At 47.8% G+C, this 14,297-nt stretch overlaps 1 protein-coding gene across 1 annotated transcript; it reads left to right on the top strand.

Annotated features, from left to right (window-relative positions):
- Positions 1 to 2,653: 2,653 nt before the first annotated feature.
- LOC147124907 (putative G protein-coupled receptor 139) lies at positions 2,654 to 9,615 on the top strand. The gene is made up of 2 exons (XM_085987754.1): positions 2,654 to 3,436; positions 9,517 to 9,615. The coding sequence occupies exons 1-2, from the start codon at positions 2,654 to 2,656 to the stop codon at positions 9,613 to 9,615; spliced, it is 882 nt and encodes a 293-aa protein (XP_085843880.1).
- The last annotated feature ends 4,682 nt before the right edge of the window (positions 9,616 to 14,297 follow it).

Raw genomic sequence — 14,297 nt, 5'->3', positions numbered from 1 at the left:
CTTAAGTCTGGGACATATCTTTTGGTCTTTGTGTTGGGAGAAATTCTAAGCACTCCGGTGCTTAACCAGTGATGGGTCATCGTCGGACCCATGCATATTGGGTTAATGGCCCTAAGTCTGGGACATATCTTTCGGTCTTTGTGTTGGGAAAACTGGCTTCCTTCTGGCTGGGTGAGGCCAGTAGGTTCATTGTTCTGCTTCTCTTCTGAGATGGAGGTGAGAAGTGCTTTGCATATTAGAATGGTTTTTCTAATCAAGTTCAATGGCCCCCTCCTTTTTCCAGGACTGTCGGGCGGACCCATACATACTGGATGAGTTATTTTGTCACAGCCAACTGCCATGCGTTCTTTGGAGTTTTAACAAACCAGTCTTTCATGTATCTGCACAGGGCAATCCCATAACAGGGAAAATACCCTCAGAAAAATCCCATAAAATCCACAAAAAATATTCTTGACTGAATCCATTCTTCAGAGACTTTGCGATCTCTTCACCTTTAAGCTGCACGGTCGCACAGTGCTCCAGGGATCACACGCAGCTGGCTTCTCAATGTATAAACCATGCATGTGCGGTATTTTGAATGGCCCATACAGCCCCTTAAAGGGCCGGTAAAAAAAAAATGACAGGGAAAATTGGTTGTAACTTTACAGCCTTCTGGACTCAACATTGAGTTCAACAATTTCAGATCATAACCCGGCCCCTATCAGATATATATTTTTTATCCACACTTTATGTTTGTGCCTTCTGTTCTTCTCTCACACATGGCAGCTGTCTTTCATTCTGCCAGCACAATTTAGGCTTCATCTAGAGCCATCATTTGTTTCTTAACCTGTCCCATTAATATCTCCTTTTGCCTTGAATATCCCTAATTGTCTCTTAACTTCTCCTGCCTTCTATCCTATCACAGACCTTCCCTTTTGTTCTTTCATCCCCTCCCCCATTTCCCAGCCCCTAAACTTGCTTTAAAATCTGTTCCATTTCCTGCTTTTTTCCAGTTCTGACAAAAGGTCATCGACCTGAAACGTTAACTTTGTTTCTCTCTTCACAGATGCTGCCTGACCTGCTGAATATCTCCAGCATTTTCTGTTTTTATTTCAGATTTTCAGCATCTGCTGTATTTTCTTTTTGTATTGGTTGTAGCCCTGTTGGCCTGTTATGAGAAGGAACAAGAGAGGGCTGATATCTGGCTGTAAGCTGAAACATGGGCCTATCACAGAACCATCAAGGACACCATATCACTTTAGTATTGAGACATCTTCTTTTGTGTTGCTATAACTGCACATATATCAGTCTTGGTGGTCATAAACAGATGATGCCAGAGGGTCATAAGACCAGAACCTGAGTAAGCAGAGTTGCTTTGTATGTAGCATCTTCATGATTGGATTTCGAGGAATTGGGTGTAAGCCGGTGATTGGTTCAGTAAGGCCGCGATTTTATCGGCAATGAGAGGGCGGGTTTGGAGGTGGGTCAAGGGTTAAAATCGGTTTGATTGACGACGGGTTCCAATTCTGCTATCAACCCGCCTCCAATCAATTTTCCCAAGTGTCGGGTCACCGATTTGCACATGGTCCAGATACCTAGCGGCGGGAAGAGGATTAAAGCCACTTACCTGCCTGTTAACAGGTTCTTGATAGTACTTAACAGGCACATTTTCAATTTTGCTGCTTCTCTCTCGGGGTTCCTGACGTCCGGGCACCACGCCAGGTAAGTGTGGCGTGTTGTGAGTCTGCTGTAATGTTTCTGCATTGATGACAGCTGCTGAAGTGGTGTGAAGGATCCAATGGTGCACTGGTGAGTTTCAGAGGTAAGAAAATGTTGGGAAAATCATTTTTAATGCATTTACACTTTTCTGTAGGTAACAAGTTTGAAATCGATGTCTAGTTCCACCTCATTGGGAGAACCTCTCTCACCAGTGACAGCTTGCTTCTGTAACGTCACCTGCAGCTGCCATCTGTTCTAGCCGATGGAGGGAGTCATTGGAGAGCCTGGGTGCAAGAGCCCCCTTGTGCGTGGTCCCTTTAAGAAAACCGGCTGATGACGCATCATCAAATGATGTCATCTGACTGGCTTCCGCTTAATTGGCCGGCAAGCCTGCGGGGCAGGCTTAACAAAGTCAATCAAGGGAAAATCACGTCCGTGGGCCGGGTGCAGCTGGGCATGGGACTGGAACCCAGAAACCACCTGACCCGCTCCCAAGCCGCATCCAATGACAAAATCGCGGCCTTAGACTCCATAGGTTTTGAATAATAGTAAGGTTATAAAAAGGGGGTTCTCAAGAGCCACAAAGGGTAGAAGATTTCTGGAAGAATCCAGGGGACACCCAGGAGAGAGAGACAAGAGACAAGAAACACAGGGTGCTGCCTACTCACATTAAACCTTGCTTGTCCTGAATAAAATTAAATTACTGTTTCCAATACGGGACAATTTGTAAACTTTCGGAATCAGGGTCCCTCTGGGATCCCTACACAGGGATCAATATCCAGCCAGTGAGAAAGCTGTAAGTCTCCCACAAACTCCCGACAAACTGATGTGTTTGCTGTGACTCTGAATCTGAATCTGATTTCCCCTTTCTTCTACAGCTAATGTGGCAGCCATTGTGATCCTGTCCCGAGGAAAGTGCGGTCTCTCCCGCTGTGTCACTCGCTACCTGCTGGCCATGGCGGTGTCAGATCTACTGGTCACCATCATGGGTGTGATATTGAATCGGATCAATGGGCATTTTTTCCTGGTCAGTTTCCTGTACATTACTCCACTGTGTCGCCTCAGAGCCATCTTACTGTTCGCAGCCAGAGACAGTTCGGTCTGGTTAACCGCGGCTTTCACCTTTGACCGCTTTGTAGCCATTTGTTGTCCGAAGCTGAAAACAAAATATTGCACTGCAAAATGTGCGGCTGCTGTTATACCAACTGTCAGTGTGCTGTTCTGTTTAAAAAACATCCCCTGGTACTTTGCATACACACCTCGCTACATAATGGATGGTGTACCTTGGTACTGTAACTTAATACCAAACTATTACACTTCACTAGCATGGAAAGTCTTTGACGTAATCGACACGATGTTAAGCTCATTTGTTGCATTCGGTGTGATTTTGCTGCTCAACGCCCTGACCGTAAGATACATTTTAGTGGCCAGTCAAGTCCGCGGAAGACTCCGGGGTCACGGCAGTGAGGAGACTCACCATGACCCAGAGATGGAGAACCGAAAGAAATCCATCATCTTACTCTTCACTGTAACCGGGACTTTCATCCTGTTGTGGACGATGTATCTTATAGTGTTCCTATACATGCAGATTGCAAACGATTATTCTTTCTCGGGTCCCAATGACCCTTTGTACATCGCCCAAGAAGTAGCGTTCTTGCTTCAGCTCCTGAGCTGCTGCACCAACACCTGTATTTACGCAGCCACCCAGAGGAAGTTCAGAGAAGAGTTGAAGAATGGGGTGAAATATCCACTGAAATTAATAGTCAAATTATTTACATCATGAAAATGATTGAGGAACAGCACCTCAACTTTCGATTAGGCACTTTGCAGCCCTCTGGACTCAACATTGAGTTCAACAATTTCAGATCATAACCCCGGCCCCTATCATATATATATATTTTATCCACATTTTTTGATTGGCCTTCTGTTCTTCTCTCCCACATGGCAGCTGTCTTTAATTCTGCCAGCACAATTTACACTTCATTTAGAGCCATCCTTTGTTTCTTAACGTGTCTCATTACCATCCCCTTTTGCCTTGAATATCTCTTAATGTCTCTCAATATCTCTTAATTTCTCCTGCTTTCTATCCTATCACAGACCTTTCCTTTTGTTCTTTCATCCCCTCCCCCATTTCCCAGCCACTACACTTGGTTAAAAATCTGTTCCATTTCCTGCTTTTTTCCAGTTCTGTCAAAAGGTCATTGCCCTGAAACGTTAGCTCTGTTTCTCTCTTCACAGATGCTGCCTGACCTCCTGAGTGTCTCCAGCATTTTCTGTTTTTATTTCAGATTTCCAGCATCTGCAGTATTTTCTTTTTGTATTACTAAATACTTACTTTGTATCAGTCTTCAACAAAACAACAGCAACAACAACGTTTATTTATATAGCGCCTCTAATGTAGTAAAACATCCCACGGCACTTCATGGTGTGTTAAAAACAAAGCTTGACACCGAGCCACATAGGAGAAATGACCAAACGAAGTAGGTTTTAAGGAGCGTCTTAAAGGAGGAAAGAGAGGTAGAGAGGTGAAGAGGTTTATGGAGGGAATTCCGGAGCTTAGGGCTTGGCAGCTGAAGGCACGGCCACCAATGGTTGAGCGATTATAATCAGGAATGCTCAAGAGGTCAGGGTTAGAGGAGCACAGATATCTCAGGGGGTTTTGGGGCTGGAGGAGATTACACAGATGGGAAGGGAGGGGCGAGGCCATGGAGGGATTTGAAAACAAGGATGAGAATTTTAAAATCGAGACATTGCTTAACCAGGAGCCAATGTAGATCAGCGAGCACAGGGGTGATGGGTGAATGTGAGAGAATGCAGAGATTTGGATGATGACAGGTTTAAGTAGGGTAGAACGTGGGAGGCCAGCCAGAAATGGATTGGAATAGTCAAATCTAGAGGTAACAAAGGCATGGATGAGGGTTTCAGAAGCAGATGAGCTGAGGCAAGGGCGGAGATGGGCGATGTTACAGAGGTGGAAATAGGCGGTCTTAGTTGTGGTACGGATATGTAGTTAGAAGCTCATTTCAAGGTCAAATTTTACGCCACGGTTGCGAACAGTCTGGTTCAGCCTCAGACAGATGTTAGGGAGAGGGCTGGAGTTGATGGCTAGGGAATGGAGCTTGTGGTGGGGACCGAAGGCAATGGCTTCAGTCTTCCCAATATTTATTTTGGAGGAAATTTCTGCTCATCCAATACTGGATGTCGGATAAGCAGTGTGACAATTTAGAGACAGTGGAGGGGGTCGGGAGAAGTGGTGGTGAGGTAGAGGATAAGGATAAAGTACCAGAGATATGAGGAAAATTAAAAATAGAGAAAGGGGAGGAACTAACTAGATTCAATGTAATTTTTTAAAAAAGGTCATGGAAAAAATAAGGAGACGAATCTCCAGGACCTGGTGGTTTCCACCCCAGGATATTAGAAGAAGTAGGGGAGAAATTGTAGCTGCTCTAGACATGTTCTTCCAAAACTCTTAATTCAAGAATTTTACATCGGATTACACAGGATATACAGCACAGAAACAAGCCATTCGGCCCAACAGTCCATGCCGGCATTTATGCTCCACTCGCGCCTCCTCCCGTCTTTCCTCATCTAAATCTATCAGCGTATCCCTCTATTCCCATCTACCTCATATGCTTATCTAACCACCCCTTAAATGCATTTATACCATTCACTTTTACAACTCCCTGTGGTAGCGAGTTCCACATTCTCACCACTCTCTGGGTAATGAAGTTCCTTCTGAATTCCTCTATTTGATTTCTTGGTGACTATTTTATATTGATGGCCTCTAGTTTTGCTCTTCCCCACAAGTGGAAACACTCTCTCTGTATCTACTCTATCAAAGCCTTTCATGATTTTAAAGACCTCTATTAGGTCATCCCTCAGCCTTCTCTTTTCAAGAGAAAAGAGACCAGCCTGTTCATTCTTTCCTGATAGGTATACCCTCGCATTCCTGGTATCATCCTTGTAAATCTCCTCTGCACCCTCTCCAGTGCCTTTATATCCTTTTTATAATATGGCGACCAGAAATGCACGCAGTACTCTGACTGTGGTCTAACCAAGGTTCAATACAGGTTTAGCATAACTGACCTACTTTTCAATTCTATCCCTCTAGAAACAAACCCTAGTGCTTGCTTTGCTTTTTTTATGGCCTTGTTAACATGTGTCGATACTTTGAGTGATTTGAATATTTGTACTCTGAGATCCCTTTTCTCCTCTACCCCAATTAGATTTTTATTTTCCAAGTACTATGTCACCTCCCTATTTTTCTTACCAAAATGTAATACTTCACATTTATCTGTGTTGAAATTCATTTGCCAATTATATGCCCATTCTGCAAGTTTATTAATGCCTTCTTATAATTTGTTGCAATCCTCCTCAGTATTGACAATCCACCCCCCCACCCCAAATTTGGTGTGGTCCGCAAATTTAGAAATTGTGTTTTTGATTCCAAAGTTTAAATCGTTAATATAAATTGTGACCAACATTGGTCCCAACACTGATCCTTGTGGAACATCATTTCCCACCTTTTGCCACTCTGAATATCTACCATTTACCCTTATTCTCTGCTTTCTGTCTTGAAGCCAGCCGGCTATCCATTCTGCTACTTGTCCCCTGGCTCCGCATTCCCTGACCTTACTCATTAGTCTATTAAGTGGTGACTTATCGAAGGCCTTTTGAAAATCTAGATAAATTACCTCTACTACATTACCCTTGTCTACTCTCTCTCTTACCTCTTCAAAAAATTCAATGAGTTTGGCCACACATGCGTGGTATTTTCAATGGGTCGCACAGCCCCTTAAAGGGGACGTGCATACAAAAAAAATTAAGGGTCACATTGTGTGGCAGATGGAATTTGACATGGGAAAGTGTGAGGTCATCTACTTTGAACCTAAGAAAGATAGATCAGAGTATTTACTAATTGCTGATAAGGTAGGAACAGTGGAGGAGCAAAGAGAGACTTAGGAGTTCATGTACATAAATCACTAAAAGCCCAGGGCAGGTACAAAAAATAATTAAAACAGCTAATGGAATATTGGCTATATCTCAAGGGGGCTGGAATACAAAGGGGTAGAAGTTATGTTAGAGTTATATAAAGCTCTGGTTAGACCCCATCTGGTACTGTGTTCAGTTCTGGGCACCACACCTCAAGAATCCTAAAACAGCAATCAAATCATCTCTCAATCTTCTCTGTTCCAGTGAGAACATGATTAATTTACATAATCACTCCTCAAAATCCAATCCCTCCACCCACATAATCATTCTGGTTGCTCTCTTCTGTATCCTTTCAATAGCTGTAGTATCCTTTCTGCACTGATGTGACCAGAACTGTACACTGTATACTAAGTGCAGTCGCACCAATGATTTATAAAATGGCAGGATTACCTCACTATGTCAGCTCAATATTTACCTTTTAACACATCCAAACATCTGATTTGATTTACTCATGGCCTCTGAGCATTGTAGCGATAGCTTCAATTTATTGTTAATCAGGACCTGCTTCATTTTCCATGTACATTATTTTCTTTCCGTTTAATTCATTGGGCTAAAAATTGATTATAGCCATGAAACGGGCAGTGTTAAGGCCAAAGTTAAAACGGTCTAGGTAGCATGCAATATTCAGCACTAAAACTGCTACTCATTGGCTTAATGCTCAACAGGTGGACCAATATCAGGGCCAGTCTAATTCATAGTCATGTGTGGCACTACTTAAAGGGGAGGTGCATTGATGTTACAGCACCTCATTGTCAGGGCAGTTGCAACTGGAGCTACGCCAACATGCACAGGCACAGGCACAGGCACAGGAACCAGCACTGGCACAGGAACCAGCACTGGCACAGGAACCGGCACATCATCGAAACAGGGAGAGAGCCTGGAGGTCCTCTGACAAAACTCTGGAGGCACTCATTGTGGCCATGGAGAGGAGGCGGGCTGTACTCTTCCCCTAAAGTGTCAGGACCCTCGCCATACACCTGATGCATAATGTGGCAGGAGATAGCCGACCATGTAATAGCGGATACTGTGGTGCCAAAGTCCACCATCCTTTGCAGGAAGACGTTTAATGACCTTACACGGGTGGTCAGGGTAAGTGAAGGCTTCAGCAAATGCCACATACCAACATCTGTACCACAAGCCTCACACACTGCTCAATGCACCACACACCCATCACTCAACTAGCAACAATCTCTATCTATCACCAGTCATACCTCACAGTCAGAGCTTCGCTTCACCCTCACAACTTTACCACTGTTGCAACACTCACACCCACATCTCACACCTTGCACACATTGACAGCTATTCAACTGTGGCAGGCACATCACTGTTAGCAGCCAACCTCCTTTCTCCTCTGGTTCACAACAACACATTTCAAGTAAGCATGAGGCTTCGAATTGAATATATGGAACAGACTTTATTGATACACAGTAAAGGTGATCGGCCTTTAACTGTATACAGAGAGTGGATTTAAGGTTGCAAGTTCTATCTTTCGAGCCCTCTGACAAACTGTTGAATACCATGCTCATTTATGCACCATATTTTGAATACGTCAAAGGAAACTGTCAGAGATAAGATTGTATGATGTATCTATTCCCCAAATCCTTTGAAAACAGTCTATTTGTGTAAACAGTTTACAGTTGTTTACCTCAGAACGATTTCCCCGGCACGAGAATTCCTGATGTAACAGTTACGAACATCTTCGCAGTAAAAGCTTTACCAACTGCTCTCTGTAGCTAATGGATTCCTCCTACCCATATTTATTACCCTAAAACTAAACCACTCATTACTAACATTTATTCCCTTACACAAGCACTTACATCTCAGAAAACAAGCAATGCATTCCTTTTGCGACACTTCAAAGTCACCCTGTTTATATCGGAAAGCCTGTCAATGCATTCCGTTTGTTTTAAGATACAAAGAAGTTTGACTGTTAAACTTTTAACCTTCACGACATCCAACAATCACCCAAAAACATTGCACCGCACTGACTCACACACTTCACCCAAGCACATTGCACCGCACTCACTCACACACTTCACCCAAACACATTGCACCGCACTCACTCACACACTTCACCCAAACACATTGCACCACACTCACTCACACACTTCACCCAAACACATTGCGCCACACTCACTCACACACTTCACCCAAACACATTGCACCGCACTGACTCACACACTTCACCCAAACACATTGCACCACACTCACTCACACACTTCACCCAAACACATTGCACTGCACTCACTCACACACTTCACCCAAACACATTGCACCGCACTCACTCACACACTTCACCCAAACACATTGCACCGCACTCACTCACACACTTCACCCAAACACATTGCACCGCACTGACACACACTTCACCCAAACACATTGCACTGCACTCACTCACATACTTCACCCAGACACATTGCACTGCACTCACTCACACACTTCACCCAAACACATTGCACCGTACTCACTCACACACTTCACCCAAACACATTGCACCGCACTCACTCACACACTTCACCCAAACACATTGCACTGCACTCACTCACACACTTCACCCAAACACATTGCACCGCACTCACTCACACACTTCACCCAAACACATTGCACTGCACTCACTCACACACTTCACCCAAACACATTGCACCGCACTCACTCACACACTTCACCCAAACACATTGCACTGCACTCACTCACACACTTCACCCAGACACATTGCACTGCACTCACTCACACACTTCACCCAAACACATTGCACCGCACTCACTCACACACTTCACCCAAACACATTGCACCGTACTCACTCACAGACTTCTCTTTCTCTTGCAGGCTAAGCTGGCACATAATCGGAGGGAGCAGCAGCAGACAGACGGGGGGGTGCAGGCGGACACCCAGAACTTCAGGCAGCTCGAGGAGCGAGTTCGTTAGCTAATTGGGCGGCATGTGGTAGAGGCCACGTCAACCGTCGAGGTTGAACACCTTGGGGACAACAACAGTGTGGTCATTCCTAATTATTCTTCTCACATCCCACTTCCCCCTCATCCGACAATCTCTTCTCACTTTCAAGCTATTCATCTTGCTTCCCCGCGTCCCCTCCCCTCACCACAACCCGACTCTTGAGCCTTTCTGCTTTCAGATAATCAACAAGCACCCGAGCAGCCTGTCCCCGAGGTCATGGAAGAGAGCGAGAGGGGAGACGAGGAGGAAGAAGACACTGCATCACTGCCTCAGTCACTCACAGACCCCAGCTCGGAAACTGGCACTACACATACGTTAGAGTCTAGTGTAGAAGCGGGATCTGCACAGGGTGATGCACCAGGAACGGGGGGGTGCGCTGCAGCAAGGCGTGGGAAAGGGTAGCTTGGGGGCCAGCTCCCCAGATGGCGAGTTCGCTCACGAGTTCTGCTGCACAGGACTCAGATGAGGACCTCGATGGGGCGGCCTTCAGAGGAAGGGTGATGGGCATGCACATCGAATTGCTAGGTGCAATGGCAAGGCCGCCAGAGAGCCTCTTGGCAATGTCAAAGAGCATGGCGGCGTCGGCCTCTAACATTGCACGGGTCTCTGCGCAGAGCTTGGAGCCCAGGATTTCCAGCCTGGAATTGATGGCACACTCCCAAAGAGACCGTGTCAATCCAGACATGATGGTGCACATTGCAGCACAGGCAAAAGTGATCCAATGTGTTAGTGCTGCAGCAGAAGCTCAGACTTCCCTCATGCAGTCTTTCCTTGGTGCCATTGAAATTCAGACTGCTCTCACGAAGTTTCAGCATGATGCCACCCAGGCTCAGACTGCTGTCATGCAGTTGCAGCTGTAAGCCACCCAAGTTCTGACTGTTGCCCTCATGGGGTCAACCGGGGCTTGCAGGGTGCTGCAACAGGATGCTAGGAATACTGAAGCGCTGCCCCAGGTAAGTGGCAGTGGGTCAGTGGAGCAGGACCCTTCTTTCCTCTCTCAAGCTGACAGCATTCCTGTTCCCACCACTGCCACTCTGCCATTGCCCTTGATGCTGCCTGTCAGCCAGCCCAGACTGCTGCTGAGGCAGTGCAATCTATAGCCGGGCCTTCTGGGGCCAGAGCTGCTCAAGGTCATCCTGCAAGGCCATCTGAAGTCTCCAGCACAGAAACTCAGCAGCCCTCCACCAGCCATAATGCAGCCACTGGGGGAGCACTTCGTAGGAGCACTAGAGTACGAAACAGCACACAAACGACAGGCACTAAGGGATTGCACAAGGGTGATTAGTCAATATTTTTCCTGTAAATATATGTTAACTGATTTGTGATAAACTTATTAATTTTGTTCGGCATCTTTTCTGGCGTCTCTCATTTCAACTTTGTGCCCAGGAGTACGCTGTGATATTCCGTAATACAGGGATGGTATGATTGGGATGTGGTGAGTAATGGGGAGTTTCATTAATTGGTATCAGAGTCTGATGAGCCGCTCAGAGAGCGTGTCCGGAAGGGGGATTGGCTGCCTACCTCCTGCCTGTTTCCTCCCTCCCTCCTCCTCTTGCTCCTTCTCGTCTCCCTTGTCCTCCTCCTGAGGTGGTCTCGGAATCTCTGGTGGCAAGGGCTGTGCCCTCATGATGGCCATGTTGTGAAGCACACAGCAGACCACCACAAAGTGGGACACCCACTCTGCTGAGTAGTGGAAGGCTCCTCCTGAGCGGTCAAGGCAGTGGAACCATTGCTTCAGCAGCTCGATGGTCTGCGTGATGTTATTCCTTGTGGAAGCATTATATGAGTGCTGGGCATGACTGTTGGGGTTGCGGAGAGGAGTCATGAGCCAGGTGGACAGCGGGTAGTCCTTGTTTATGAGCAGCCACCCTTGAGTTTGCTGTTGTGGCTGGAAGTTTACTGGCACACCGGTCTGACGCAGTGTGAAGGCATCATGGCTGTTGCCAGGATAGCGGGCATTGAAATTGAGGAATCACTGGGCATGGTTACACAACATCTGCACATTAAGTGAGTAGTAGCCTTTGTTGTTACAGAAGAGCTCAGGATTGTTATGGGGCGCCCGCAAACCAATGTGTGTGCATTCAATGGCACACTACACCAGGGGGAAGTCCGTTATCCTGGCAAAGCCAGATGAGCGCTTGTCTTGCTTCTCTCTGCTCAGAGAGAAGACAACATATTCCCTTCTCCTGGTGTAGAGAGCCTCAGTGACGTCCCAGATGCAGCAATGGACAGTGACCTTGACTGCCACTGGGAGCACCATGTTTGCCCTGTTCTCAGGCTGCAGGCCTGGTTGCAGGTGGTGGCAGAGTTCTGTGACCAACTCCTTGGTGAAGCGTGGCCTGCTCCTCGCTTAAGTGGAGGTAGGAGAAGTGCTCTCTGAAGGCATTAGGTGGGTAAGGCTTCCTGTTGAGAGCCCTCCTCCTCCTCCCTCTGGGCGCATCTTTTCATCTTCTTCGCTGCCTCCGCTCCCTCTCTCCAAGAACGTGGAGTGCGATGTCGACTGTCAGTAGAGCCCCCATGACTGTGAGCAAGTGTTGTGAGTAGAAGCCTTTAAATTATAATGAAGGCATCTGCATTTTCTACAACACTCCCTGTTACCTTGATACCTTACAAGCAGTTGATAAAGCTGGTGGAGATGCAGAAAGTGGCACAGAGCCAATTAAACTGTATAAAACTGTCAGGTGCAAGTGATTGCCGATGATCCCTTTAAATAGCACTGCTGGAGCCTCCTTCCTGCTTCTCAACGCTTGCTCTGCTTGTCGTTGTTAAGGCATGCCGGTAAGTGCAGTGACGAAATCCAATGTCGCAGATCAGGCATCAATTGAGCGTTGTGCAGTCACTGACATCAGGATCTGCTTAATTTCAATCCATTTCAGTGATTGCTTCTATCAGCAGCAGTGCTGGTCATCTCAAAATGGCAAACACCACGAGACCCGCTGCCACCTGACGGAAGAGCGGTGACCACCATTTTTTTGCCCGATTATGGCGGTAATGGGTGGCGTTAAGCACCCGAATTTCTAGACCATAGTCCCTTCCTGGATTTTTTTGTCCCCATGTTAAACACTTTGGTCTAGAAATTCAGTATAGCCACTTTTGGGGCGCTAAAGTCGGGCGGCCGCTAAAGTTTGCGCCCGGCGCAAAGTCGCGCCCCCTTTGCCGATATTCAGTCACATCGCCCCAAGAGGTTGCTGCTGCGCTAAAACAGGCGATGCACGACTATCTTTAGGCGCTAAGCCGGCGGTGCTGAGCGATACCCCCGAGGCCGGGCACAGCGCCGGTGCAGCGAGTTCTTGATTGACGGCAGACACTCTGGCGCCGGTCAGCTCTTAAAGGGGGAGGATGGATTTGTTTGCCTGCCACGCCCTGCACACTGCAGACCTCAACCTAGGCCTGATCACTTCAGCTTCACCTGCACAACGCCCAGGGCTATGGAGAAGGCCAGGGAGAGAGCGCAGCGCTTCAGCGACGGTGACCTGAGGCTGCTGGTTGGTGGAGTGGAGCGCAGGCGCCATGTTCTGTTCCCAGAAGGTGGCAAGAGGCCGCTGCCCAGCGCCTACCGGAAAGCCTGGAGGGATGTCTCCAACAGGGTGTCTTCCAACAGCGTGGTTGCCAGGACTCCTGTGCAATGCCGGAAGAAGTTCAACGACCTCACTCGGGTTGTTAGGGTGAGTACCCTTTCCAGTGTCCTCCTCATCCTTGCATGTGCACCTCACTTTATGGGCAAAGGGACCTGAAAGCCCTAATGGCCAGCCCTCATCCAGCAGCTATGGGACTGGCATGAAAATCACTTGCACATTCAGCACTTTACACACTGTACAAGCTCTTCGACCATGGGAGGCAGTGCAGACAAGATCAGAGCTACACACTGTACAAGCTATTCGACCATGGGAGGCAGTGCAGACAAGATCAGGGCTACACACTGTACAAGCTATTCGACCATGGGAGGCAGTGCAGACAAGATCAGGGCTTCACACTGTACTTAGAGGCCGTCCTTTCTCTTGCAGGCCAAGGTGGCGCACAACCGGCGCAACCGAACTGAGACCGGGGGAGGCCGTCCTGACCTCAAAGAGCTCTCCGACCTCGACCAGCGTGTGGAGCGCATTATGGCAGGCCGGCTGATTGGCCGCGTCGCCAGTGGAGATGCTGACCCTGTTCTGGGCACCAATGGTAAGGGCATCACCTTTTGGACCTCTCTCGTTCCACTTGCGCATGAGATCAGTATCCTTTGCCACTGTCCGACCAATGCGGTGAATGGCAGCACTCATGCCTCCCTCGCTGCTGCCCTGTCCTCACTCTAAAGCTACTCTTGTGCCTTCCTGCTTTCAGATGGTGAATCGCCAGGTGAGGAGGCGGGCCCTCAAGCTGCCACTGTCAGCGCTTCGGAATACGAGGAGGAGCAAGAGGAAGCCGGCCCATCAGTGCCACCCTCAGCTGCGCCAGCCCATGGCGATGTAGAGGACACGTCTTCCCTGGAGGGGAGCCAGGGGAAAGGGTCGGAGGAGAGTGAAGCTCCAGGGCCCAGCGGCCTGCAGCAACGCGGGAGGGGTGGGGAAGCTCGGCGGACTTCTCCCCAGAGGGTGAGTGCGGCCTCCAGTCCTGCGACGGTGAGCGCAGAGGAGGTGCGCCTCCTAGAGGAAATGGCCGTCCAGGCT

Source organism: Somniosus microcephalus, chromosome 1 (genome assembly GCF_052327205.1).
Source record: "Somniosus microcephalus isolate GS21.2 chromosome 1, FLI_Smic_1.0, whole genome shotgun sequence".
In the NCBI taxonomy this organism is placed as follows: domain Eukaryota; kingdom Metazoa; phylum Chordata; class Chondrichthyes; order Squaliformes; family Somniosidae; genus Somniosus; species Somniosus microcephalus.
Note: the sequence above shows the minus strand (reverse complement) of the source record. Positions and strands in the feature narration are given on the sequence as shown.